Source organism: Lissotriton helveticus, chromosome 2_1, assembly GCF_964261635.1.
Source record: "Lissotriton helveticus chromosome 2_1, aLisHel1.1, whole genome shotgun sequence".
Lineage (NCBI taxonomy): Eukaryota > Metazoa > Chordata > Amphibia > Caudata > Salamandridae > Lissotriton > Lissotriton helveticus.
Window position 1 is genome coordinate 150,261,185 of NC_136059.1, and position 27,463 is coordinate 150,288,647.

Sequence of the window (27,463 nt, forward strand, 5' to 3'; positions counted from 1 at the left end):
TCCCAGCTGCTCGAGTAGCCCCCTCCATGTATCCACCCATTTCATGACACTTCTGTGACGTCTACATCACATGTCTATGTGCACGCCCTGTGCACGCCTACTTTTCACGCCCATGTGTTCTTATCTTACGCTTGTCACTTGTTACGCCTACTGTATGTAATGTAATTATCATGTATGCCTATATATACTGTGTACTGTTAATGTGAAGCCCCCCTGGCCTTTGCTGTCCCTCTCTCCCCTGCCCCGGCAGCTGCCATCCCGTGCCTTCTATGCCATTTTATTTCAGGCTGTCCCGATCCTGTCCCTTCCCTTATGCCTGATTAAAGCCTGTTAACCTCAGATTCCTCGGATCCTGTCTCTTATTTATTGAGCTATCTGTTATTATTAATGCATTCAAAAATAGTACCGGTAATTAATTATTTATTTACCACAGTACGAAGGTCAAGCATTGCCCACGGCAGTCTATGGATCCGAGCTATGGGGGCTCGAGAATACCACTGATTTAGTGAGATCAGAAAATAAGATCCTGAGAGAAATGGTCTCACTCCCCATTTCTACCCCGGTAAAACCCATACGACAAGATATGGGTAGGCGATCATTGAAAGACATAGTCTGTCTCCGCCCGCTACTCTTCTGGGTACGCCTTAGAAGGACCCCAGAATTGTCAAACTACGCGGCTGTTCTGGATGAACTTATCTCACTCAATTCGGGCAATAAGATTAAGTGGCTGAGTAACCTGATACAGCTGGTTTTAAAACTAGGTTTGAATGAAATATGGGCTAGACAAACGCCACCCCCTAAGCAAGTAATGAAGAAACTATATTGGGACTGGGTACAGGAGGAGGACATGTGTAGAGGCAAGGGGGTATCCTTACAGAGCAGTTTTTAGAGTTTAAAACTGTAAGGAAACTCGAACCGTTCCTTGATTTTATACAAAAACCCCTGGACAGATTACTCTATTTAAAATTAAGGCTCGGACCCTCCAGGTGAATGAAATTACTGCAGGGTGGAAAAAGTTAACTTCTCCTGTAACATCTTGCCCTGGGAGTGCAGCCCCTAAGGAGTCTGTGGCCCATTTCCTTTTTGCATGTCCAGCATACAGGGGTGCAAGGAAGACATTGTTAAAACCAATATGCAAAGAGCTGGGCCTAAGGTGTCATAAGATGGCCATGCGGGTTCTTTCTACTGATACGTCTTCCCTAGTCATGGTCTGCGGGGTAGCAAAATATTTGGGCAGTACCTGGCAGGCACGCTTGCGAAGGATAAGGCAAACTCCCCCATAGATCCTTTTATATTGAATTATGGTATGCTGTTTTTATGTGATTTGTACATCTGTTTTTATTGTATATACTTATTTTTAAAGAAGTTATGTTTGTATTTATTAATTACAGTTGTATGTAAGAATGGATTGGTGTTTTTTATCTGTAAAAGGATGTGCATACTTTTATGATAACATTTTATCGAATAAAGTACATACAACAACATATTTAATTTGCGTGTAAGTCCCTTGTTCAGTGGACTACGTGTTGCCAACACCTGCAAATTAAATCCAGCAGTCCCAAGGCTGGAAGAGGGGCCTAACTAATAATCCCACTAAGAGTCTCCACCTAGCAGTAGATGGCCAGGGGCCTGACTCCTGTCCCTGACAGCTGCAAGAGGCCTCTGCTTCTTACTGTCCTTATGGGCAGCGGTTTCCTTGGGTTGGGGACAGAAGTCTGAGTCTAAGGAGTGAAATGGGCCACATCACATTGTTGGCCATGGTCGTAATGTCTGGTATGTATCTGTGAGCAAGTTAAAGTTAGGTGCTGCACATATGGGGTCCACGGATGAGGAGAAGGGTTCCCCATGGGTCAGTTCAGTAGCTCAGGATAGGCAGAGGGGTCCAACTGAGTTCAGAGAGGCATAAAAGTGGCAAGTGCCTCTGCAGTAGAGGGCCACTGCTCACGTTCTATCGTCTAAGTAGGGACGAATATTAAGGTATTGATTTGTCTCCCCTGGTTTTAGGCTCAAGGGGAGTCATGTTGGAAATGGCCCATTTTGAGGGTCACCCCCAAACGTTTTGCCTTCCTCCTCCTACTTTTTGCTGATTTTACGACTGCTCTGTACCGAGCTACCAAATGGGTGAGCACAGGTCAATTTGGGGTTTGCTTATGTCTTATCCTGACAAGGATTGTTGTTGCTGCTTGACTAGGGTTTATTCTCCAGTCAACCAACAACCCAATTTCCTATACCAACCAACATACTGGAAATAAAATGCCTAATGTACTTTCATCATCAGTGCTACAAAGTGCTACATCTCCCAGGCATACTCCAAGTGGCCAGGTCTCACACCAGACTTGCACCAGGAGGGTCAGGTGCAATCACAAACCTTTTTCAGATAGTTTCCAAGCCTGAGAATGTTTATACTTCTTCAATCAATCAATCAATCAATCAGGGAATTGTAAGAGCGCTTCTCACCGGTGAGGGTCTTAAGGCGCTGTGGGGGGTATGCAGATCAGTTCAGCCGAAGTGCCAGGTCTTGAGAGCCTTCCTGAAGGTGTCCAGAGAGGGAGCACATCTGATGTCTGTCAGTAGTTCATTTCAGGTCTTGGCTGCAATGTGAGAGAAAGATCTTCCACCTGCTCTGGCTCTGTGGATGCGTGGGGTTTCCGCTAGTGCAAGGTTGGCAGATCGGAGGTTTCTATTTGGTACGTGGAAGTTTATTCTGTCGTTGAGGTATTTGGGTCCGATGTTATGTAGGCACTTGTAGGCGTAAGTGAAGATCTTGAAGGTGACTCTCTTCTCCATGGGGAGCCGGTGGAGTGTCCACAGGTGTTGGCTGATGTGTTTGTGCCGGGGGATGCCAAAGACGAGTCTGGCCGTAGTGTTCTGTATTGTCTGGAGTTTGCAGATTAGGGACTTGTTAATGTCAGCGTAGAGAGGGTTTCCATAGTCCAGTCTGCTGGTGATGAGTGCATGGGTGACTGTCTTCCTTGACTCCGGGGGTATCTATTTGAAGGTCTTTCGGTGGATGCAGAGGCTGTTGAAGCAGCTGGAGGTGACTGCGTTAACCTGTCGGTTCATGGCAAGTGATGATTCGAGTACGATGCCGAGGTTTCTGGCATAGTTTGAGGGGGTAGGCAGGCTTCCGAGGGCGGTTCACCACCAGGTGTTGTCCTAAGCTGAAGGGGTGGTTCCCAGGACGATGATTTCTGTCTTTTTGACATTGAGTTTTAGGCAGCTGTTGGTCATCCAGACTGCAACGTCCTGCATCCCTTTCTGGAAGTTGAGTTTTGTGGTGGTGGGGTCTCGGGTGAGGGAGAGGATGAGCTGGGTGTCGTTGGCGTAGGATACGATGTGAAGCCTGTGTTGTCGGACGATTGCTGCGAGGGAGGTTGTGTATATGTTGAAGAGGGTTGGGCTCAGTGATGACCCTTGCGGGACTCCACAGGTGAATTCCATGGGTGCAGAGAGGAAGGGCAGTAGTCTGATCCTTTGGCTTCTTCCGGTGAGGAACAAGTCCAGGGCAGTTCCTTGTATGCCGGCATCGTGTAGTCTGTCGACTAGCGTGCGGCGAAAAATGGTGTCAAAGGCTGCAGACAGGTCGAGGAGGATGAGGGCTGCGGAGTGGCATTGGTCCAGGAGGGTGCGGATGTCGTCTGTGGTGGTGAGTAGGGCGGTCTCGGTTCTGTGGTTGCTCCGGAATCCTGATTTGGATGGGGCGAAGATGGTGTTCTCTTCGATGAAACGTGTCAGTTCCCTGTTGACTGCTTTCTCTGCCACTTTGGGTGGCAGAGAGGTGGGCCGGTAGTTCTTGAGGTCGGTGGGGTCGGCCGCGGGGTTCTTAAGCACTGGCCTCACTTCTGTGTGCTTCCAGTCATCTAGGAAAGTGCCTGTAGAGAAGGTGGTGTTGATGGTCCGTTACAGTTTAGGTACAATGGTGTCCACGGCCCTTTGGTAGATGTGGGCGGGGGCAGGGGGCAGTGGGGGCCCCTGAGTGGATGCCTTTCATGATCGTGTCAGTGTTCTCGGTCGTGATAGGTGTCCAGCTGGAGATGGTGGGCTGGCTGGTGTCTCCGGGGGGCGGAGGCCCGGCTGTGGCTGTCGTGTATTTCTATAGGTTCTGAATCGATCCCCCTATTCCTGACCCTATTCTGGTTAAACTAACTAGCTAGTTAACTAACAGTCAGCCCATGAGGCAAGAAATCCCCCATGATGCAGATACCGTTATCTGACGCAGTCACACTACGGCACAGGAACGTGTTATCTGATTAGGTCATAACGCTTGAGATCTAATTAGACAAGCGACATTCCTCCAGCCCCTGATAAGGCATACGACGTTCTCATAACAAATCAAACCTATGACAACCTGGATAATCCGTGCGGCCATTGTTTTGATTTTACAGAGAACTTTAGTAAAGAATGTGCTAACGAGCAAGTCGTATGACATCTTTATTGACGTACCTATGTCCATCCTTACGTCAATCCCGGCACCTTTAAGGTATAAATATTGCCGACCTTGCCCTATGCAAACACACGCGTGGTGACAAGACGGAGCAGCCATACTTGCCGAAGCCGAGAGCAGAAGCAGACCCCGCTGGCAGCAGCCCCGCCTTCCTGACGCGCTGAGAGACGCGCTGCTATCTCAAGCCGAGAGACCCAGCACCGGCGTTTCTGGGCAGCCCTCGCAGGCAGCCTGGAATATCGAGAGCAGAGAAAGAGATACCATTCCTCATTCATCCTAAACTTCCAGGTACAGAACTGAATAACCCCTCCTAGAGAATTCTTTAGTTATTCACTTGGCAAAAACAAACTTAACTTAAACTGTAACTTTCTATTCCCGCCCACGCATTAGACTTAGGTCAGGTACACGGGGTAGGCGTATTTGGAAACACCAGTTGAGTACGTTTAGTCAAATGTATATGTGTATGTAAATATATTTTAATCATTTTAAACATCATATGGCTCAGAAACCATATCAATGTTTTTACAGTATTATTTTATACTATTGCTTTTAATGTATGCACTTTACTTAACTATAAGTATTGCAATAATATCGATCCATTTCTCTTGTACGAGAAAAGAGACTGATCAATAAATAACATCTTTTATTGAACACGCCCGTCTCTTCCTTTTCTCTACATTCTGATGAGACTAAGAATGCACGTACTGACTGAGTAAAATAATTGCCTTGTGCTCACACGACTCTTGAGATTGACTCTTGATTAGGGGAGAGCAAAGTTGTCATGTTCTATGGTTGTCAGAAACTAAATCCCTTCTTGTCTAATCAGGGGAGTTAATCCTTCCTTGAACATTCGAGAAAGTTTCTAGCGAACTCTGAGCTTAGCTGGCAAACCCAAAAATTAAGTCTAGTATCGACAGTAGTAGACCTAGTTAACGTCTGGTCTAGGCCTTTACTATTGTAGGTACTATTCCAATGCGCAGAGCCTATTGGGAAAATAGGAGCTACACTACATGGCGCCCAACGCGTTTGGAAAGGGCGATAAAACTAACGTAAGACAATTAGAGTAACTCAGTCGTGCTTTCTCACTCAGACCCCTTTTCCCAAATACTCCAAAGACGTCTGGAGTGGGTGAAAGGTTATTATATCCTCCAAAACCTCGCAGGAGGGAACTCCTATGTATGGTTCTTGGTCTAGTCAACGTTGAAGGATAAAACAGTTCCAGAATATTGTGCATCTAATCTTTGATCCATAAAGAAACCTGATCTGGAAATAAACATAATACCATCCTGTCAGTAAAATGGCTGAAAGTGATGAAGAAAGAGAGGCAATTAGATTAGCTACTGAAATAGCAGATGCTGATGCTACCATGCAAACAGCAGACCCGGATATAATACTCATCCAGGTCGCCAAAAGGAGATCTATAACCTTAAAACTTATAGAAAATGGACTGACACCTAGAGGTGGCACAGTCATATTCGTAATTGAGGCACACGAATATCGGCAGACAGAGGTATACTATACATGGATACATTTTCCAGCAGCTAATGCTGTAACAAAGTACTTCCACTATTACAAAGTAGAGGAACCTCCTGAAATGTACACTCCCTTCGAGGAGGTGGAAGTACCACTCAAATTCCAAGAGCATTTGCTCTTATTTGATGGCGCCCTAATACATAACAATCACATTACAAGGCTCGGTCCTTTAGGAAGACCAGGAGCAACGTGGCCGGTCCTAGCCGGATACACACCACATCCAGACATCGATAGAATGCCTGCAGCAGAGCTGTTAATACAGCTAAAACAATTACTAAAAATTCATAGACAATTAGTTCAGTATGTAATGCGGACTTCAACAATTCAGCCAGCGATTAAACTTCCACAGCTGACCCCTCACCAGGGGAACACAAATAAAATTACACCACAGAACATCCAATCCTGCCTAGGTAAAGTTCCAGCTAAACGGGAACAAATACCATTCTGGTTGGCACAGAAAATTACCCAAATAGAGGCGGTGTTTCCTGACACCACCCCGCTGGAAAAACACAGGATTCTGACTATATGTCTCCCAATGGGAATCGCACCACACATTGAGGACTGTGACACTTGGGGTACAGTCTTTGCTTCCATCTACACAAAAACGCACGGTGTTCCATCCATTTCGGTAATACCAGATGTGCTTAAACAAATTCAAGATGAATACGGTCCAGAACCTGCTTTAACTCTTGGTATGAAATTACTGAAAGACTTCAAGCAGGTCTCGGCTATATTATTAGCCAACATAAAAGGTGAAGCAGCAAACGTAGCGATCCGCCAGAGGTTAAAAGAGACAGATATAGCAGACCAACCAGCTGAAATCGCCAGAATCATAGAAAAATCCTATGAAGAACTAGGCAGAGATAGTCTAGGTGGAATACCGGTAAAACCGCAAGTGACTACAAGTCCAGAAAAAATATTTTTTAATAATAATAATTCACCAAAAAAGAACTGGGATGGAAACAAACAATCCAATCCTAAAGAAAAGAAATTCCAGTCCAGAGGAAGGTCTCCTAGGCGAAGAGAGAAATCTCCAAACCCGAGACAAAGGTCACCCCAGAGTGACGCCTCTGGGAATAGATATAACCTTAGAAATAGGGATAATATTAAAAAACCTGATAGATATCAAGACATTGATACACGTCCCTCTCAATCTTTTCAGAATTCCTCGCAGAAATCGGAAAGAAGAGGACGATCAGAAGAGCACGCCAAGTCCAAAGACAAGGAACCTGCTCAACTGAAAAAGAAATTACAATTTACAAAAAAGAAGGTAGCCAGTATCAAGGTAGTTAACAATGCCGAGAATACTGAGGACACAACTGAAAAACGGAGAGTGGGCTCAGACAATGCTAGACAGCGCAGCAGAGGTGAGCATAGCTCGCAAAGTCCTTATGAATCATCTGGAGACAGTGGACACGAATGAATACCTTCAAGTGGAAACTGCAGATACCAGAGTTAGCAAGCCCCACAAAATATACGAGATAACATTACGTATAGAGGGAGATAAGACTAGGAAAATAAGGGGACTATTTTGGGATAACCTATCCAAAGGCTATGACATCCTTCTAGCTGAAAAAGACTGGCCACCAGAGTTTGTCAGGGAGTGCCCTCATGGCGAAGAAGTAATTATGCCTGCCTTCTCGAATCAAATACCGATTCATAAAAAATATACACTTGCTAGAAAGTGGGCAGTGGCCTTAGCACCTGCTTTATATAAAAATCATGTAGGATGGGATGAGGATTCTTCTCCTCACAAAATCCAGTTAAAATCACAACCAACTGCACAAAGGCAGTACCCAATTAAGCAAGAAGCTAAAAAACAAGTAAATGAAATACTAGATCAGCTAGAATACCAAGGGGTGATTGAAACTTGCACCTCACAAATGAACAATCCTTTGTTTCCGGTCTCCAAACCAGACAATTCATACCGTCTAGTTTTGGATTACCGACACCTTAACACATGTTGCAAAACATTTGCAGTGCAAAACGCACACAGTGCTGCACTAATGAATAACATAGTGCGCAAAAAATACAAAACAACCTTGGACATCTCCAATGGATTCTTTTGTCAAAATATAGCACCAGAGAGCAGATATTTAACTGCATTCTCAGTAAATGGCACTCAAAAACAATTCTGTCGATTAGCCCAGGGGTACAAGAACAGCCCGGGGGTATTCTCAGCGAGAGTAACAGAATTACTACAACTATATGATGATGAAGCATTATCTTATGTCGATGACATTTACTTAACAGATGATGACTTGGAGACTCACTTGAAAAGAGTGAACACCATAATACTTGGTTTCGCTGCAGAGGGTTACAAATTCAACTTCAAAAAGTACAGAATTGCCCATCTGACGGTCCTATTCTTAGGATATGAGTTATCGAGTGAAGGCAAAAGCCTGGCAGACAATTTCCTAGAGAAATGTGCCGTAATCCAAGCTCCGAAAACACTAAAAAACCTACAGTCAATTCTAGGCTTCCTAAATTTCGGAAGAACTTACATTGCAAAGTACGCAGAAAGGGTGAAACCCCTTTACGATCTAATTAAGCCAGACTTTAAAAGATCCAGTTGGACTCAAACACACACAGAAATTTTGAGATCCTTACAAACAGACATGCTAATTAAAACAAAATTAGAAACACGTGATAATACACGCAACCTTGTGATCCGAGTCATCCCAGGGAGATGCGGATTCACATACCTGACCTCTAATGAGGGAGAAAAGGTACCAATTGCATTCAAATCACACTTGTACACAAAAGCTGAACAGAGATTCAGCAACAAAGGAAAAATTGTTCAAGCAGTTCAAACCGCAATAGCTAGAGAAAAAGACATAGCTGACGGTAGACATATCACAGTCAGAACAGCTGAATCAGCCTTCGAGGCACTAACAACACCGTGTAATTTACCAACAACAACATTGGATCCAGAATGGTTACAATGGGTAAATTCAATCACAACGGACAAAGTATACTACTTCTTTGATCCAGAACTAGAAGAATTGGAAAATCTAAAATATGAAAAGACGTATCCTCTGCCAATCGACATTCTGCCTCTACGACATTACGCCTGTTTAATCTATACAGACGGACATGCCCAACCCTCCGTTTGGGGAGAACATGCATACAATCCCACATGTGAGATCACAAAAGAAGTGTGGCGCGGAGGTAAACTAAGACCTCTATTAACAAAATCACACTCAGTAGAAACTAATTCAGAACTACAAACTGAAATAATAGCTTTGAAAATGGCGCTAGAAAATGCGGATCGCGAATTCCCGACACTTATAGTGTCAGATTCATATTACTGCATCAAATCATATAACAGCGATTTGCAGACCTGGATTCAGAACGGTTACAAAGATGACACAGATGCACCAATAAAGCAGAGACTGCTCTGGGAACAAGTAGCTCTTTTGAAAAAAGAACTACCAAAGACTCACGTGACTCACTCACTGAGTCATCAGCGTGATGGCGTTCACGTTGTAGGGAATTCATTGGCTGAAACAGCCGCAGCGGCAGCCAGTAAACCGGCTCCCGTAGATCGAAAAAAGCGTACATTAAAATACATTGACGGCGAAACATTGCTGGCAGTGAAAACGTCATCAAAAGGCGACTGCTCAGCGTTACCGATCAATTATCCACTCAATTATACATACATAATCGATGCAAACTCCGTCCCTTTTGCTCGAATCCCTGGAGTGGGGGATAGAGTGATTCCAAACATGGACAGGAGAAACTTGTTAATCGCAGACGCACACATGGGCGAGGGTCTCAGACACCTTAAATTAAAAGATTCTCTGGAAGAATTACAATCACGGTACTGGTGGCCAGGCATGAGCCTGCACTACACCATGTTTGTAAAAAACTGCCCAAACTGCAACAGAGATCGCAGTGGTGAGAGAAGCAGTTTAATACCTCGTCGTATCAAGGCAGATAATATTACCAGCAAAAAGAATGGCTTGCGATTAACATATACAGGCTAGTTTCCACTTATAATGTAGATCACCAGCACTCGGCTGACGTCCGGACTGTTATACAAGATTTGCGAGTCTAAATGGCATATACGCTAAGAGCATGCTACGTTCGACCATTTTTTTTTTTTCTCACTCAGGCAATCCAGCCTGGGGGGGGAAAGAATGGCCAAATGAGCACAGCCCAGCGGGAATCTTCTCACTTCCTTCCTGAGGGTATGGGATGGTGTAAAGAAAAAACCAAGGCAGAAAGCAATCTATAATAGAAAGGATATTAGGTTCGGGAGCTGGGTGGGTCAAACATCTAATAAGTGTCCAACGTAGTCTAAATAACCTGCCAAGAAATTCTCTGAAGGGATTCAGTCCGTACGAATTATTATTCGGAACTAGGATGTTGATCTCTGACCTTGATAGTCAGACTTCAGTGGTAATAGAAAAAAGCTTTGATGTCAAAGACCGTTTGGCTATTTTGCAGGACTTAAACAAAACAAGAAAAGACCTGAGCAACATACAGTTGAAACAACAGCCAACAACCACTGAAGAATCACCACCTGTCCCAGCAAGACCTGTCTGGATTCCAAAAGTCGGGGATCTAGTCAGGGAGAAGATCGCGGTAAAGAAGGAATTTGGGCCTTCTTACAGAAAAGCAGTTCCTGTCTTGTCTATCAACGGGACAAGATCAGTTGTACTACCGCCACTTGCTGGAAAAAAGGAGAACCGAGTTGTATCCATCGACCTGGTAAAACCACAACATGTGGCCAATAACAAACGGTAGGCCAAGTGGACTCCCAATAAGTAGCAGAACACCAAGGTTTGCTACCAGTACAGAGGTTCTATCAAAAAGGCTCATCACATTCGAAACGCCTACAGAAGAACAACAAGGACTATGCAACAATGCAATAGAACTAAGGCCTCTGAAAACCCAAATTAAGACATTTAGCAGAGTCACACCAATCTATACTGAAGTACCAAGTGAAAATGCAAAAAACAAAAATCTTGAACCAATTGGAACAATTGACAGAACTGCATCTGGTTACTTCATCAACTTCGATGATTCCTCTGACGGTTTCAGCGAACAAAAGACACAGCCATCATCAAAATCCTTTAAAGACAAAGCGAAGGAACTTTTGAAACAACTAAAAGAAACATATCTGATTTCTCCATGGATTGAATTTTGGGTGGGTTTTGGTGCATTTATCCTCATACTTTGGCTCATCATGGTATTTACTTTGGGACGCTTCATTGAGGGAAAATATGCTAAAATGGACACAGCAAGCCAGAACATCAACTTGGTCCTCAAACCACACACATCTTCACACGTCGAGAAACGAGAACTTTCTTCAGAACTTTCTTCAGCCAACTTCACAGCAATTCCAATACCTGGTGGGGTAGCCTGGGACAACACTGACTATGAAATTTATGGTCCGGTCGAGATCCTGAAATATCCACACCAAATTAAGATCTCCTTGAGTGACTTTGCAAAACCAAACTCATTTGCTGATGATTGGGACTTTGAAAGTATAAACAATATGATGTCTGACTTAGTAATGTCTGCTAAATTTACAAAACATGATTATTTGCAAGGTTCTACAAATTATGATAGTATGTATTGCTATAACCATTATGGTAACCATTTCTTGCATAAATCTGCACAACCTAGAAATGTTTTAAATTATAATCAATGGGAACATTGTGCTACACCTCCAAAAGGGAGCTCTAGAACCGTATATGACAAATATTCATATTTTTCAGGTTTTAACATAACTAATGCTGAAACATTTTATTACAAATTGTCAAACAAGACAGGGATGAAAACCATGATAACCAACACGAAATTGATATATTCAGATTCATTCTTTGAAAAAATGAATACTTTTGGATTTGATTATTGGGACAAAAATGTTGATTTGAAAAGCGTTTGGGGTACAAAAGAATGGCAAGTACAGGGTTTAGAAGCTTTGTTTAGAGCCTGCATGATCCCAGAACAAATGATATTTTTAAATGACACTGTTCAACAAACCACCTGTCTTGGCTTAGCCAAAATCAAAGATTTAAATAACCTGTCTATTCCAAAGCCAACAATGTTTAGCAATAACTCTGATACAGATGAAGAAATAGACATAAACCATATACTTAACCAAAACAGAACACATCATGATTGGAAACAATGGTTGATCTGGCCCACAGATACAAATAACTGTCAAGATAGATTCCTGAATAAAACACAGGGTTTCAAAATGACAAGGCCAGACCCTAGATATCCCCAAAGACATCACCCAGGGATAATAACCACCTACAGTGTGGGCAAATTATGCCTTCAATGGCTACAAACTTCCACACTGCCTGAAATTAAGCAACACCTAACTTTACTTACTGATGGTGCTGACTTGCGTGATTTCATACTGGGACCACGCAAACAGCGTCATAAGCGTTTCATAGCAGCCTCTGTATATGCAGCATACAATGAGGCCTGGAAGGTTACTCAAATTGAGACAGCAGAGAGAATACGTGAAATTGATCGTATTAATTTGGAAAAATCACTTTCTGTAGTGGACAATGGGTTAATGACTCTGTCCTCCAGAATTTTTTCATTGGACAGCATTGTGTCTTCAGCAATCGATATATTATCGCAAGACTTACTGTTATTTCAACATGGTCAGTCACAATTGCGTTCTATTGTACAGCTTGGCTGGACGTTACAAAATCTGCGTTCAGGCTATGTGCCTTGGCGTTTAATCAACACAACGTCACTATTCCAAATCTTTAACCTTACTGATAGACAAATCGGTATGGCGCAGAAGGGTGCTGATTATACAATCTTGAGCATTGAAAAACTTGAAAGATTACCAATGACAATGTCAGTGAATGGATAATCCACGGAATCATAAATATTCCAATCTCAACCTTCAGGTTTCAATACTGCCAAAAATATATACAGGCTGGCATGTACGAGAAATTGGGAAAGGGGTACCTTAAAACAACATGGAACCTGCCCTATTCACATGCATGTGTCAGTAATAAAGGACAGAAAGTGTTTCTTAGTGGCAACAATTGTGCTATGTCACTAAGCGGCACGCTTCTGTGTAACGGTATTAGTTTGCACGGAGCCTGTGAAGGGAATTCATACAACCTTTCATGTCACCAACAAGGCGCACCTGCAACTGAAATAGAACCATTCTTTCAAAGACTCTATAATGGGAGTTACATTCTTATTGTAGACCGCAGATGTTGTAGTCTTATGCCCGGGACTCCTTATCTCGTCACTACGACGGCGAAGGTCAAGTGCTGTGGACGTTCTTTGTTCCCCAGCTCCTTTCCAGACAGGGAGGCGAGGGCATGGCCCAGTTTGAAAATTACTTCTATTCGAATAGACACTTTAAGCAGAATGAAAACAGTGCTTCTTCAGACGCCTACAAGGCTCACGTCATCAAAAGAAACGTATGATCTACAAGTCGCAAGGACGACTGCAGAGATACATACATTATTATCAACTAATTCCCCCGTACATTTCGCGGAAATCCTGAGCGAAATCTTAAATATTTCTGATACCACTGGGGTCTCAAAGGTATTTAAGACAGTATTTTCGATGGCATTAACACCATTCAAAGCCATACTGGGTATTTTTCCAGATTTCGTCCATTCGATTTTTGGCGGACTTCCCCTGATCCTGGGACTAATTGCAGGAATCCTATTCCTAGTCCTTATTTTTCGTTATGGCAACCCATGTCACAGATCAAACTCTCGCGACAATGGAAGATACGATCCTAGCCATTGGATACCGGGACCGGATATCAAAAATCCTGGGACTCTCCCGGCTTAGAGACCTGAACATGACTTGGTTTCTATCATTTCGACCAATGTGGCAAAGGTGTGTTTTACCTGTACTAAGGTGTCTGCTATGCGGAGAAGAATGCGTGTTAGACACCTGTCTGATGCTACAATCGGATGCGCCGGTGGATGCAGATACACTGTTGGTTCCTACCAAGGTTCACGCACTGTGCTGCCCTCAAAGGCTGCCAATTCTGATGACGGCATTCCTGGAATCTTCACCACTGCGATTGAAGGGTAGTGAAGTTCAAGATGAAAGCAGCATCGAACAGGTACGACCTTCTGTCAGCAATGCAAATCAGAATGTCAATGCAGACAATCATGCGCATGAATGCATGGTTACCCCTATTTCCGACTTAGTGGAACTTTCCCATGAAGCTGTTGACAGTTTTTTCGAAAGCCTGAATGATATGATGTTCTCTCCGGAACAGAAATAGAGACTTTTGAGTAAACTCGCACACGGCGTTCCCTGAATTCGGCCTTCAACTTTAAAAATAAAAGTCACATGAACAATTACAATCCAGTTCACGGACAGCAATTTTTCCAGCAAGCCCTTAAAATATTTTTCGATATATTTTTTACCGGGACACTGATCTTCTGCTTAAAGTAAGAAACTATTCCTAGAGAACTAAGATTTCTATTTTTAGATACTTTATAGACTTTATAGACTTTAGCTGCCCGCTGGTATGTTCACAAAATATTTTATGTGATGAAATGGTTTCGACTTTTTTTCTGTTTAGCCATATTAAGAGCCATTTCATGTGTATTTCTCATATACCAACAAGCAATAATGCATAAAATACGTGTTTACTTTTGCATTTAATCCATAGCTTAAGTGCATACAATATATATGACTGCAATTTTTCAGTATATTTGAAAATTTCGAAATGCATTTATGTATTTTGGGGTGGTAAGGTATACACTATACTCTATAGTATGTTGTACTATGTTATACTATGCATAGATTAGTAGATATGACCATAGTTAACGTGGAGTGGGTGTCGTGTATTTCTATAGGTTCTGAATCGATCCCCCTATTCCTGACCCTATTCTGGTTAAACTAACTAGCTAGTTAACTAACAGTCAGCCCATGAGGCAAGAAATCCCCCATGATGCAGATACCGTTATCTGACGCAGTCACACTACGGCACAGGAACGTGTTATCTGATTAGGTCATAACGCTTGAGATCTAATTAGACAAGCGACATTCCTCCAGCCCCTGATAAGGCATACGACGTTCTCATAACAAATCAAACCTATGACAACCTGGATAATCCGTGCGGCCATTGTTTTGATTTCACAGAGAACTTTAGTAAAGAATGTGCTAACGAGCAAGTCGTATGACATCTTTATTGACGTACCTATGTCCATCCTTACGTCAATCCCGGCACCTTTAAGGTATAAATATTGCCGACCTTGCCCTATGCAAACACACGCGTGGTGACAAGACGGAGCAGCCATACTTGACGAAGCCGAGAGCAGAAGCAGACCCCGCTCGCAGCAGCCCCGCCTTCCTGACGCGCTGAGAGACGCGCTGCTATCTCAAGCCGAGAGACCCAGCACCGGCGTTTCTGGGCAGCCCTCGCAGGCAGCCTGGAATATCGAGAGCAGAGAAAGAGATACCATTCCTCATTCATCCTAAACTTCCAGGTACAGAACTGAATAACCCCTCCTAGAGAATTCTTTAGTTATTCACTTGGCAAAAACAAACTTAACTTAAACTGTAACTTTCTATTCCCGCCCACGCATTAGACTTAGGTCAGGTACACGGGGTAGGCGTATTTAGAAACACCAGTTGAGTACGTTTAGTCAAATGTATATGTGTATGTAAATATATTTTAATCATTTTAAACATCATATGGCTCAGAAACCATATCAATGTTTTTTACAGTATTATTTTATACTATTGCTTTTAATGTATGCACTTTACTTAACTATAAGTATTGCAATAATATCGATCCATTTCTCTTGTACGAGAAAAGAGACTGATCAATAAATAACATCTTTTATTGAACACGCCCGTCTCTTCCTTTTCTCTACATTCTGATGAGACTAAGAATGCACGTACTGACTGAGTAAAATAATTGCCTTGTGCTCACACGACTCTTGAGATTGACTCTTGATTAGGGGAGAGCAAAGTTGTCATGTTCTATGGTTGTCAGAAACTAAATCCCTTCTTGTCTAATCAGGGGAGTTAATCCTTCCTTGAACATTCGAGAAAGTTTCTAGCGAACTCTGAGCTTAGCTGGCAAACCCAAAAATTAAGTCTAGTATCGACAGTAGTAGACCTAGTTAACGTCTGGTCTAGGCCTTTACTATTGTAGGTACTATTCCAATGCGCAGAGCCTATTGGGAAAATAGGAGCTACACTACATGGCGTCTTGTGGGTGGTCGATAAATTTGTTGTAGAATGTTCTGATCTTGAGGTGGAAGTGGGTTCCAAGCTTGTTACAGAGGTCTTGGGATGGGGTGACATCTGTGGCTTCATTGTGTGGGTTGGTGAATTCCTGAATGACACTGAAATGTTCCTTGAAGTTGGCAAGGATTTTGTTGTGGATGAAATTCCTTTTCGTTGTTTTGATTTGGTTGTGGTAGTTAATCGTGGCGTCCTTGTAGGTGGAATATCTGTCGGCTGTCTTGGTGTTTCTCCAGTTCTTCTCCAGGCGTCTGCAGATGTGTCTGGCTTCTTGGAGATCGTTGGTGAACCAAGCGGCTTTCCTGGGGCGCTGTTGCCCAGTTTGCGTAGCGGGTGAGCTCATCTGCGCAGTTGGAGATCCAGGTCAGGAGTGCTCTAGCTGCGATGTTTGGGTCGGATGTCTAGGTGGGGTTGTCTTGGGTCAGGGTGGAGTTCAGTTGTTCGTCGGTAACTTTGCTGCAGTTCCTTTGTGGTGGGTGGGGGGGTGGTTTTGGTGGCTTGGGTTTGTCGACAGTGAAGTGGAGGCAATGATGGTCGGTCCATGGTGGTTGCGTTGTGTGGCTGAAGTGAATGCTATTGCCTGAAGTGAAGATGGGGTCGAGGATGTGTCCTGCTCTGAGTGTAGGTGTGGTGACGAGTCGGTTGAGTCCGATGTTGGCGAGGTTGTCCCAGAGGATTGTGGAGTTGGGGTCCCTGGGATTGTTGAGGGGGAAGTTCAGGTCTCCGATGAGTATGAAGTTCATGGATGCGATGCAGTCTGTGATGGTGGTGATGAAGGGTGTCCTGGGCCCGGGGGGTCTGTAGACGAGGTTTCCTCCAAGTGTGGTGTTGGGGGTAGTAGATATCTGGAAGTGCAGGTGTATGACGGTGGGGAGGGTTTTGCTGGAGGTGGCGAGGCGGAGGGTGATTTTGTGTGCGATGGCGAGGCCTCCCCCTGTGTGGTTGGGGCGGTCCTTCCTCTGGATCTTGTATTCGCCGGGATGGCAGGGTTGATGTCGGGTGCGGAGGGCTGCATTGGTCCAGGTCTCTTCGAAGAAGGTGATGTTGAGCGAGAGAGAGTAGGGTAGGTTCCAGATCTCTAAGGCGTGTTTGTGTACGTAGCGTACGTTGAGGAGGATGCATCTCAGGGTGTCATCAGCGCAGGTGTCGGAGGTGCGGGAGGTCGGGTGTTGGTGAAGGTCTGGCGACAGTGGTGGCATGAGAACTGGCCGTGGGTCGATTTTGGTGAGGCCAATTGGCAGTCTCTGAGTCTTCCGGCGTTGAGTTCGAAGAGGGCGGCGGAGTCGTAATCGTGGGAGGACGTGGATCCAGGGTTCCTGGTGCTGCTCGTGGTCGGATAGCGGACGTGCGCAGACAGGTTTGCCTTTGCAAGAATAAGCATTTTAGGGTAGGAATGGGGATTGAGCATGCACAAATGGGTTAGGGAATTAGGGGAATGGGTATCATTACTAGAAAGTATCTTCATCAAGGAAAATCAAAAGAAACGCACAGTTTCTAAGTGGAAATGGACTTCAGTGTGACACTTCAGAACTGTATACATGTAAATGTCAGTTTTCTAAAATGTTTATGAATGCAAATGTTTTAGAAAATGTATGACAGACACAAATCCTTAGGAATTGGAATTATTTGAGAATTATTACCAAATAAAATGTACTCAAAAAGTAGGTGTAAGCCTACGTGAATTAATTGAGGACTTTTTGTGAAATGGTGTAAATTTTTAGATGCAATTGCAAGTGGACATACACAATTACCATTGAGTTCCCTCAGTTCACTCACCTTATTGACCGCAGCCTGATAAATGCCACAACTGCTCCCAGAAGCAACAGCAGCACCAGAAGCGCCAGGCCTACAGCCAACCACAGTGGGACGGATGCAGGAGGAGATGTCACTGAAATAAATACAAGGAAAGCATCAGCATCCAACTGTGCAGTACATCCTTTCCTCCACTAAAACAGAAATGACCAATCTACGTACACACCAGTTTCTCACTAGACATTGAATGATGTTATGCTCCACTTTTCTCTCGTGTGACTCCTGAGCCTGCTGTTCATCCCACTGTATGAAGTATATAATGTAGTCAAGGCGGCCTTAAAAAAAACTTCTGCTGTCCCTGTCAGCTCACACACAGAATAAAGCGGAGGGGCAGGTTAACTCTTCTAATATTTACTTCTTCAACATGAGCAGTAGTTTGCTGACATACATACAGTACTGTATATTATGCATCTTAGAAAGAAAACAAAGAAGAGATTGTCTTTTGCAGGTAGCACACGAACATGGCATTTTTACACTAATACAATTTGCAGAGTCAATCGTATCAAGCTATGAATGCAAAAGCAACATCTACTGCATTCTGCAAATAATGGTTTCCTGCTGTAAAAAGTGGGATATTAGCTTGGGGGCTAAGTAGTTGTAGTGTGCACTAATGGAGAATTCAAGAAGGCGGTAGCTTTATGAGTGGTAATTCCAATATATTTTAAATTGCATGAACATCTAATAACGTACATGACCCGCGCGTTTTTACAGTTATTAAGTTCTTCTGAATCCATGGGGGTGCATGCACCATGATCAAACGAGAAGCTCAGTGATGTAAACCGGCAGATACTGCAAGAACCACATGGGTTCTGGTCTCTGAGTTTGGTGCCTCCCAGAGTTTACTGCGTTAAATGATCCAGTTGGCTATTATGGGAAGGTTTGGGGTCCACCAGCACATCACGCAGGCAGTGATTTCTCTTGAAGGCAAGTAGAGGTATCTGAAATTACATCTGAATATGGCAATTACAGTTAATTTTGCTCTTTATTTGATTGGACAGGCTGTTGTATGTGAAAGAGATTTTTTTTACATCTTCCAAGAGAGCCAGACAATTATTGCTCCTTCCTCTCTTCTTGGCTTTTCCAATGATCTGCGCAGGATAGCCTCTGTTGATGAGTTGAGTGGTCAAGATGTCTGCATGAGTACTGTAGGTCCAAACTATTTCTTTTGATGATAAGTAATTGTCCTACAGAGAGATTTTCTCTTAATGCTCGAATGTGGGAGCTATTGTAATAAAGCAGGTCATTCCTGTTAGTTGGTTTCCAATAGACCTTCAAGCTCCGTCTCTGTATTTTGATACTTTTATCCTGTGGTTCAGGGAAGCCAGTTTCTGGTACCTAAGGCTGCTGGTAAACATTAAATGTTAATCCAGTCCATTGATCCCGCTGATGAAAGCTTTTGACTTATCGGTATCTCGATGCCAGATACTTTGGAATATGGCACAATTATCAGCCTAATTTAAAAGGGGCACGAACACTGTGGTGCAAATCTGCCCACACAAGCTCGCCTGGTTCCAGTTCCTGAGGAGAACCCTGCTCAAAGTTTTTATTGGGTCCGAAATGCGTTGACCTGTTCAATCTGTCCAAACTAGTCAAGTGAAAAGATAGTATCAGGCTAACCCTCCTTTTTTTTCAATTCAAAATATTCTTTGCTGAGCAATCAATAATCAATATACCACAGTCTGTCACCAGTCCAAAATTATCTTAGCACTGTTCCACAGTATTTTTAATGTGTAAAATGTCCAGCTTTGTGTCCAAAATAATGTATCCGCCTTATTGACAACACCAAGGTATGTTGTTATAGCATCATGTCCATTTATTTTAATTCTTGATCATAGAAAGCAGCCAATACGTGTTTCGTCTGGCATTCAAATCATGCCTTTCGACTTCTTCAGGGCAGATATGGCAACAATCAGGGAGAAAGACAAGGAGAGGGAGCAGAGGCAAAGGCAGAAGAAACAAGACCAGGAATGAGACTACGATCCTGGAGGAAGTGAATGTAGGTACTAAGGAAATTGAGATAGTGAACCTTTCATCAGTTGTACTTTCTGAAAATATGGTGTCAATATTAAAGAGAGGTTTGGGATATTGTCCAACTGTATGCATTGATTGGTATTCAGCTAAAATTGATTTGTACAAATTTGCGAGACTTTTAAAATTGAAAAAACATTTTTCTAAACATGATAGCAGTGAGACTAAAGTGGTTAGTAAACCAGTTATTTAGTAACATTACTATACAAGAGGTATATGATACAAAACTTCTGCTATCATTGACTGAAAATGAAGAAGATCCGGTGACCGTGAGTTCACTATTGGAGGACCTAGAGATTAATTCTGGTTATGCTTTGTCTAGTGGACTTAAAGTTAGATCAAAATGGACACCACAATTGTCAGCTGGCAATGTGGTGGATGCATTCTATAAATCGGTGACTGCTGACATAGACGAATTGATTAAAAGAGAACGTAAGAATAAGAAGAAACAGATTGGTGGTAATCTAAAGTATGATGAGAGGCTAGCGCTCAAAGAACTAATACTACAACCAGATATTATAATACCTAAGGCTGACAAGGGTGGCAATATCGTGGTTATGGATAAAAAAGATTATGACTCTGAAATTTTATCGCAACTAGGTGATTCTAGGTATTATGAGAAAATCAGTACCAACCCTTTACCTATGACCATGACTATGATCAATAAGAAATTGAAGCAATGGTATGAATGTACTTTACTTGATCATGAAGAATATCTGTATCTGAGAGTTGATTGTCCGAGGGCCCCATGCCTATATACCTTGCCAAAAATACACAAAAATCGAGAGAAACCTCCAGGTAGGCCCATCATTTCTGGAATTGGTGGGCCGACTGAAAGACTCTCACAATTTGTAGATTTGTATTTGAGACCTTTTGTTCAGAACCTTCCCTCACACATTGAGGATACTAAACACGTTCTTAATATCATGAATGATGTAACCTGGGAATCAGATATGATTTTAGCAACCTTAGATGTTGTTTCTTTATATTTCAACATAGATCACGCGTTGGGCATACAAGCTCTTGAGTACTTTTTGAATCAAAGACCAGCGGAATACCTAGATCACACAATGATGATTTTAGAAATGACCAAAATGGTACTTGAAAACAATTTTTTCCTTTATGAGGAAACTTGGTATAGACAGAAACTTGGAACTGCTATGGGTTCTAGATTTGCTCCGTCCTTCGCGAACCTTTTCATGGGTCGCTTAGAGGCGGAGTGGATCTGGGGCCCAAGGGGGCAGAACCTTGATTGACCATATTTATTTTTGGGGAAGATTTATTTATGATTGCTTACTGATTTGGAGGGGTACCCCTGATGAATTGAACACATTTTTTTCTTACCTCAATTCTAATGACCTAAACATGACATTTACTACACATTTTGACTATGAACATATTACCTTTTTGGACATTGAATTATTCGTGAAAGATGACAAATTGTGTAGTAAAATGTTCCGAAAGGAAACTAGCTGTAATGCACTTTTACGTGCAGATAGTTGCCACCCTAGAAGCCAAATAGAAGCAATTCCTTTTGGTGAGATGTTGAGAGCCAGGAGGAATTGTTCGGACGATGGTGATTTCAAGAAGATGACTAGTAGATTCAGAAACAGAGGTTATAAGGATAAAGTTATTCAAAAAGCTTATGATAGAGCTTTAAAGCTCAAGAGAGAAGATACACTGAAACCCAGAAACTATAGTGAGTTGACTCAGAATCCACAGAAGGTGAGGATGATTACCAATTTTGGAGCAGGGAGCCACAAATTGTATGCCATTTTAAACAAATATTGGCATATACTGAAGACAGATGGGGATATAGCACCATATTTATCCGAAAGGCCAAATTTAACCTTTCGCAAGGGTACGACCCTTGCTAACATGGTGAGCCTGAGCTATCCCAAAATTAATAAACCTATACAGTCAGGTCAGTGGTGGCGTCCTAAACCTATAGGTTTCCATCACTGTGGCCTATGTAGTTGTTGTAGATGGGCCACTAAGAAGATTGTGTCTTTTGAATATAATAACACTGGTACTTTTAAAATCCAAACATTTATTAACTGTGAGACCACATTTGTTATTTGTATAATAGCATGTACGTGTGGAAAAATCTACGTTGGAAGTACAGTGATACGATTGAAAGAACGAATGATTGAACACTTTCGTGCTCTTAAAAATGGGGATACACGCTACCCCATTGCCTCCCATGCTATCCAAAATCGGAATGACTCCGATAAACATACATTCACATATCATGGAATAGAACATGTGAGTGTTGATAGAAGAGGTGGGAACAGAACTCTAAAACTGAGACGGAGAGAAGCTAGATGGATTATGATTTTGCGAGCTGTAGAGGAAGGATTAAATTTGGATTCTGAATTTCAATTCTTTTTAGGAGATTAAAATTTTAAGAATATGTTAGTATTGATTGTTACAGTAAAGTGAAAGAATATGCCTTTGATGAATGTTCATTATGTATAACTGTTAACATTAATGGATACTTTGTCCTGTCCTCTGTTTTTGAAAGGAGAGATTAGTAATACTAATGAAGTAATTGACCTAATGTGTAACAATATCATGTACAGCTTTTACTGTGGAGTGATGAACTATTATTATTGTTGTACGTTTTACCTATTTTTTTTTTTTTTTGCCTATCATCTGCACCCCCCGATGTGTCACCTATACTTTTTTTTTTTTCTCACCTCCTTACAATATAAATATATATTCATTCGCTACATTGAGATTCCCAGGTATGCTCGGTGTTGTCACTCGGGAACGTAAGTGGACAATCCGAAGTTCTTATGATATGATGAGACAAGCTATTATTTGTGTTATATCAGGATTATACATGGCAGCGGTGGCACTATAGATTGGAGTACCGAGATATCTCTCTTTTAATAAGGGGTTTGAATACTCCTTATATTGGTATGATTTATTTGGACTACTGAGATATTACAATTTTGCTGATTTGAATATTGTCAGTACCAATACAATATTTTGGGTTCTGTATATTAGACTATTACGCTAACACGAGAATAGATAAATTAGCGGCTTTTGGTACATACGAGGGTACCTAAAATATACTCACACTTTTGTTTTCATCCAATACTCTCAATATTGTTAGATTTCAGCAATTTTTTATTCTGACGTATATATATTTGATGATTGGATGTTTAGATAAAAATAATTTCACATGCAGATACAGCTATAGTGTATTTTACCATTACAAGATGGCGACCGATTCTCTATTATTGATACAAGTTCTATATAATGGCGCCGATGTAGAACGCTCGCTGCGGAGGGTGATTCTGGTTTGGCGTACTCGCTGGATATTGATGGTAAGCAGCCCGGTTTTTGAATACGAGTTGTTTTAGAAACAACAAATCGTCTTAGTTAGATACTTAAGAACTTTATGTTCTTTTATTCTTTGCAACAGAATGCCTGCTCGCCACTTACCCATTTTCTTTGACCTTACATATAAATAAGAAGGTTGTGGTTACGCTTTGGAGATAATCAGTCGAAATATAGGTGAGTGTTTGGATCTGATGTATGAGAATGAAGGTATAATAATAGCGCTTGCAGTTTAACAAACAAGATTTTTATAATATTTTTATATATTTTTTATTTGTATATTTTTTCCTTTACAACAGAATATTAATACATATGGGGTATCTTGTGTCATGAGATTGAAGATAATTGGATAAACGCACATTTTTGAGAAATGTATGATTTTGTTCATTTTGGAGAGAATCCCTCGAACTAGAGGTGAGTGACATGACAATGGTTCGCTATTGATTTAAGTTGATGTAACCGGGATGCATTAGTGAGAACTTTTTAATTTGATGTTGCAGGGAGCCTATGAAGGTGTTTTTGATTGAATTATGAATGTGGACTACCAAAATTGAGGAACTCTTTTCTATTGGACTTTATGATTGCTAGAGTAAATATCGGTTCACTTTTAACCTGTTTAAGAGATGGTCGTTTTTATTAATGGCGGAACTGATGATTGTCCTCTGTCGTTTTAGGGTGTAACTTACAGTTGTACCAGTGGAAATCTGAATTGCAGAACTCTTATTTTGGTAAATCTCTTGATCTAAAAACTTGTGACAAGCTTGGTATCTGTGGGCCTTTTCTTGTGTTTCTCTTTCACCAGGGTATGCACTCTCATAATTAGGTGACTCTTTAATTTGCTTAAAACAAACCACATGGATTTCTTTGAATTTGACCTTACACGTGGCTATATCTTTTTACATCACTTTATAAAATATATATAGAGTGTCATACTTTGAATTGTAAATACTATTGTCTTCTTGGCTTGCAGCCCTGAAGAAGTCGAAAGGCATGATTTGAATGCGTGTTGGCTGCTTTCTATGATCAAGAATTGAAATAAATGGACATGATGCTATAACAACATCCCTTGGTGTTGTCAATAAGGCGGATACATTACTTTGGACACAAAGCTGGACATTTTACACATTGAAAATACTGTGGATCAGTGCTAAGATAATTTTGGACTAGTGACAGACTGTGGTATATTGATTATTGATTGCTCAGCAAAGAATCTTTTGAATGTTTTAACCAGAGGATCTACTCTGGGGTTGTAAGGAAGAGAGGTGACCGTCCTTTTCTTAGCTTTGTAGCATAACTTCTGTACAGGGAATACTTACTTGTTGCCTTAATCTTGTTGAGCACCTGTTCTCTACCTGGTCATCGTATTAGATTCGTCTCCTTTTTTTTCATTCATTGAAAAAACTTGTAAATTGATGAATTTGTGCATCAGGAAAGCCTGAATCAATCAATCAATCAAAGTGCTTGTAGAGCCAGAGACTTACCCGTGAGGGTCCCAAGGCGCTATGGGGAGGGGGTGCTGCTACTGCTCGAAGAGCCAGGTCTTGAGGAGTCTTCTGAAGGCGAGTAGGCCTTGGGTCTGCCGTATGGGGGTAGGGAGGGTGTTCCAGGTCTTGGCAGTGAGGAAGGAGAAGGATCTGCCACCGGACGTCGTTCGTTGTATGCGGGGGACAGGGGAGAGGGCGAGGCAGGCGGAGCAGAGCTGGAGGGTGGGGGTGTAGAAGGTGAGTCTACTGTTAAGGTAGGCTGGTCCAGCGTTGTGGAGTGCTTTGTGTACATGGGTGAGGAGCTTGAAGGTGATCCTCTTGTCGATGGGGAGCCAGTGTAGGTCTCTCAGGAGGGGGGTGGTACATTTCAGTTTGGCCAGTGCCCTGTATGGGGTTGTGGTATTCTTGAAATTTCAAGACTTAGGGCTCTTAGAAACACTTTTCCAACCCCCTCTTCTGGTTTCTTTTTTCTTCCTTTTTCTTTCTTATTCTACAAACTTTTCTTTAGTTGTGTTCTACTAAATAGGGAACCCGCGCGAGCACTTGTAATAATTGATTGTTGTTCTTTGTGCAATGTGATGTTCGTTGCATTATCATACATGTGAGTCATGAATAATGTGTATGTGATCTTTTGTGATATTGTTCTATTGATTATTGGATTACAAAAATGAATTTCTAATGCTGTGACAAAATTGCATTTTTTACAAAACAAAAAATTTAATATTTGTTTTTTCAGTCACGGTGAGTGTCACGTGTGATTGCTAAAAATTGTGTTGTTGTTATAGGTACAGAGAAAAGCATCAATATATCATTTCTACATCATAATAGAGTCAAAAAAGGGTTTGCTTGATGATATAATGTAACATGTTTCAAAATGGTGAACATACAGGTCAGCCATACTTGGTGAACTGGTGCTTCCCATAGAAGTGCCGTGGACTTGTAGAAACAATTGGTCCTCAAATTGAAAGCAATTTATTTATTGCACCTCATAAAGTCTGACTTCACAGAGTGAGAATTTATCAGGTGCAATATATACCACCTAATTACCAGTTTTGGGGGATTAAGATGTGGAGTGTGGCCCTTACAACTCCAAAATCTACATCCTTTGGCAAATGCTAGGTATTTTTCCCCCAATAAAAAATCAGCAGATTTGACTTGCAGATATTTATCACAAATCTTAATTGCTACATGTGAAAAACAGCAGTAACTGAACAGATCACAATTAGGTGGGCTGCTCGTAATGAGGACCCAATCCATTTCCCATTACAATGCTAAGCTCTTTTTTAACATTTGCATGGGTCTTGCCTAAGCCTCCACAACCTTTTAATTTCACAAAAGGTATCCATGGCAAATGTTCGCATTTTTTTCTCCAAATATTGGAAAGTTTAAAGGTACCCAGGCATTGTGCATTCTTCTTTAGAGAACTGAGAAATCAACAAAAGTATGACGGTCTTTTTTTTTCAATGTGATAAAAGTGATATGCCAGATAGGGCATATGTTTTCAAACAATGGCAACAAAAGGCTTGCTGTGCTAACATGATTATCTATGCTGTTTTCAAGAACAAGCAGCCTTATAAAAATAATTATTTTTTTTACCACAGTTTCTGCATTTTTCTCAAAGTTAGTGAATGTTCTTATTTGTTTCTACCTGCTTGCAGGTTGTAGTGGAAACAGGTGTGAAAACCATGGTAGAACCCAGAAAACTATACATTACTGAAAAGTAGACACACTAATGAATTCAACAAGAGATAAACTGTGTGTATCACTAATGTTTCTCCAAAAGAAAGCAAATATTGACATTTTTGTGAAAACATATAAATAGGTGACTGGATTTTCATCAGTGTTTTTTGTCCCGATGGCCAACTTACAAAAGTAATATAATGTTACATCGTTTAGACCCTTTTGGCTGCAGGAATATATAGAGTTTGATGGTTGTACAAAAACACACAATACCCAGAGCCAACAACTGAACAGTAGCTTATAACAATATTTTTAGGGGTGGGCATAAGTTGTGTAATTTGCTGTGAGGTAATTACATGGAAATACCACAAAATTTCATGAAATTCAGCGTAATTATACGAGAAGAGTAATTTAGCACTTAGTGCTATTTTCTTGGCGCAACCATGCCTCTTTGCATCCAGAATGAACCACATGCCCATTTTGCACTCAGAAGTAGTGTTAAATGCAGCAGAACATGCATTTTCAAATGGCTCCCAGTGAGCACCTGGAAAACCGTCATGCATGCCCTTGTCACAAGCAAGCTAGACTGCAGGAACACCTTCTATGCTGGGATCAACAAAAAAGGCTGCAGATCAGTCACAACTCACCGGCTAGAATCACACTCAACCTCCCACACCGCACTCACATCACACCACACCTGAAGGAGCTCAACTGACTCCCCATACACAAACATGCACAATTCAAACCCAACCCCCACAATTTCAAGGAACTACAAAACACTGGCCCAACATACCCCAACAATTGCATCAGCTTTCACAAACCTTCCAGAGTCCTCCACTTGTCCAGACTCCTACTCACACACATCCCAAACATACCGAAAACCAGTTCCAGCAGTTGAGCCATATTCTACATT

At 41.9% G+C, this 27,463-nt stretch overlaps 1 protein-coding gene across 1 annotated transcript in view; it reads right to left on the bottom strand.

Annotated features, from left to right (window-relative positions):
- The window catches only part of LOC144819257 (receptor-type tyrosine-protein phosphatase mu-like), a 643,238-nt gene that overhangs the window by 198,500 nt on the left and 417,275 nt on the right, over positions 1–27,463 (bottom strand). The window contains exon 7 of the mRNA XM_078677226.1: positions 17,975–18,086. Coding sequence (XP_078533352.1) covers positions 17,975–18,086 — 112 coding nt within the window. The remainder of the gene's footprint in view (positions 1–17,974; positions 18,087–27,463) is intronic.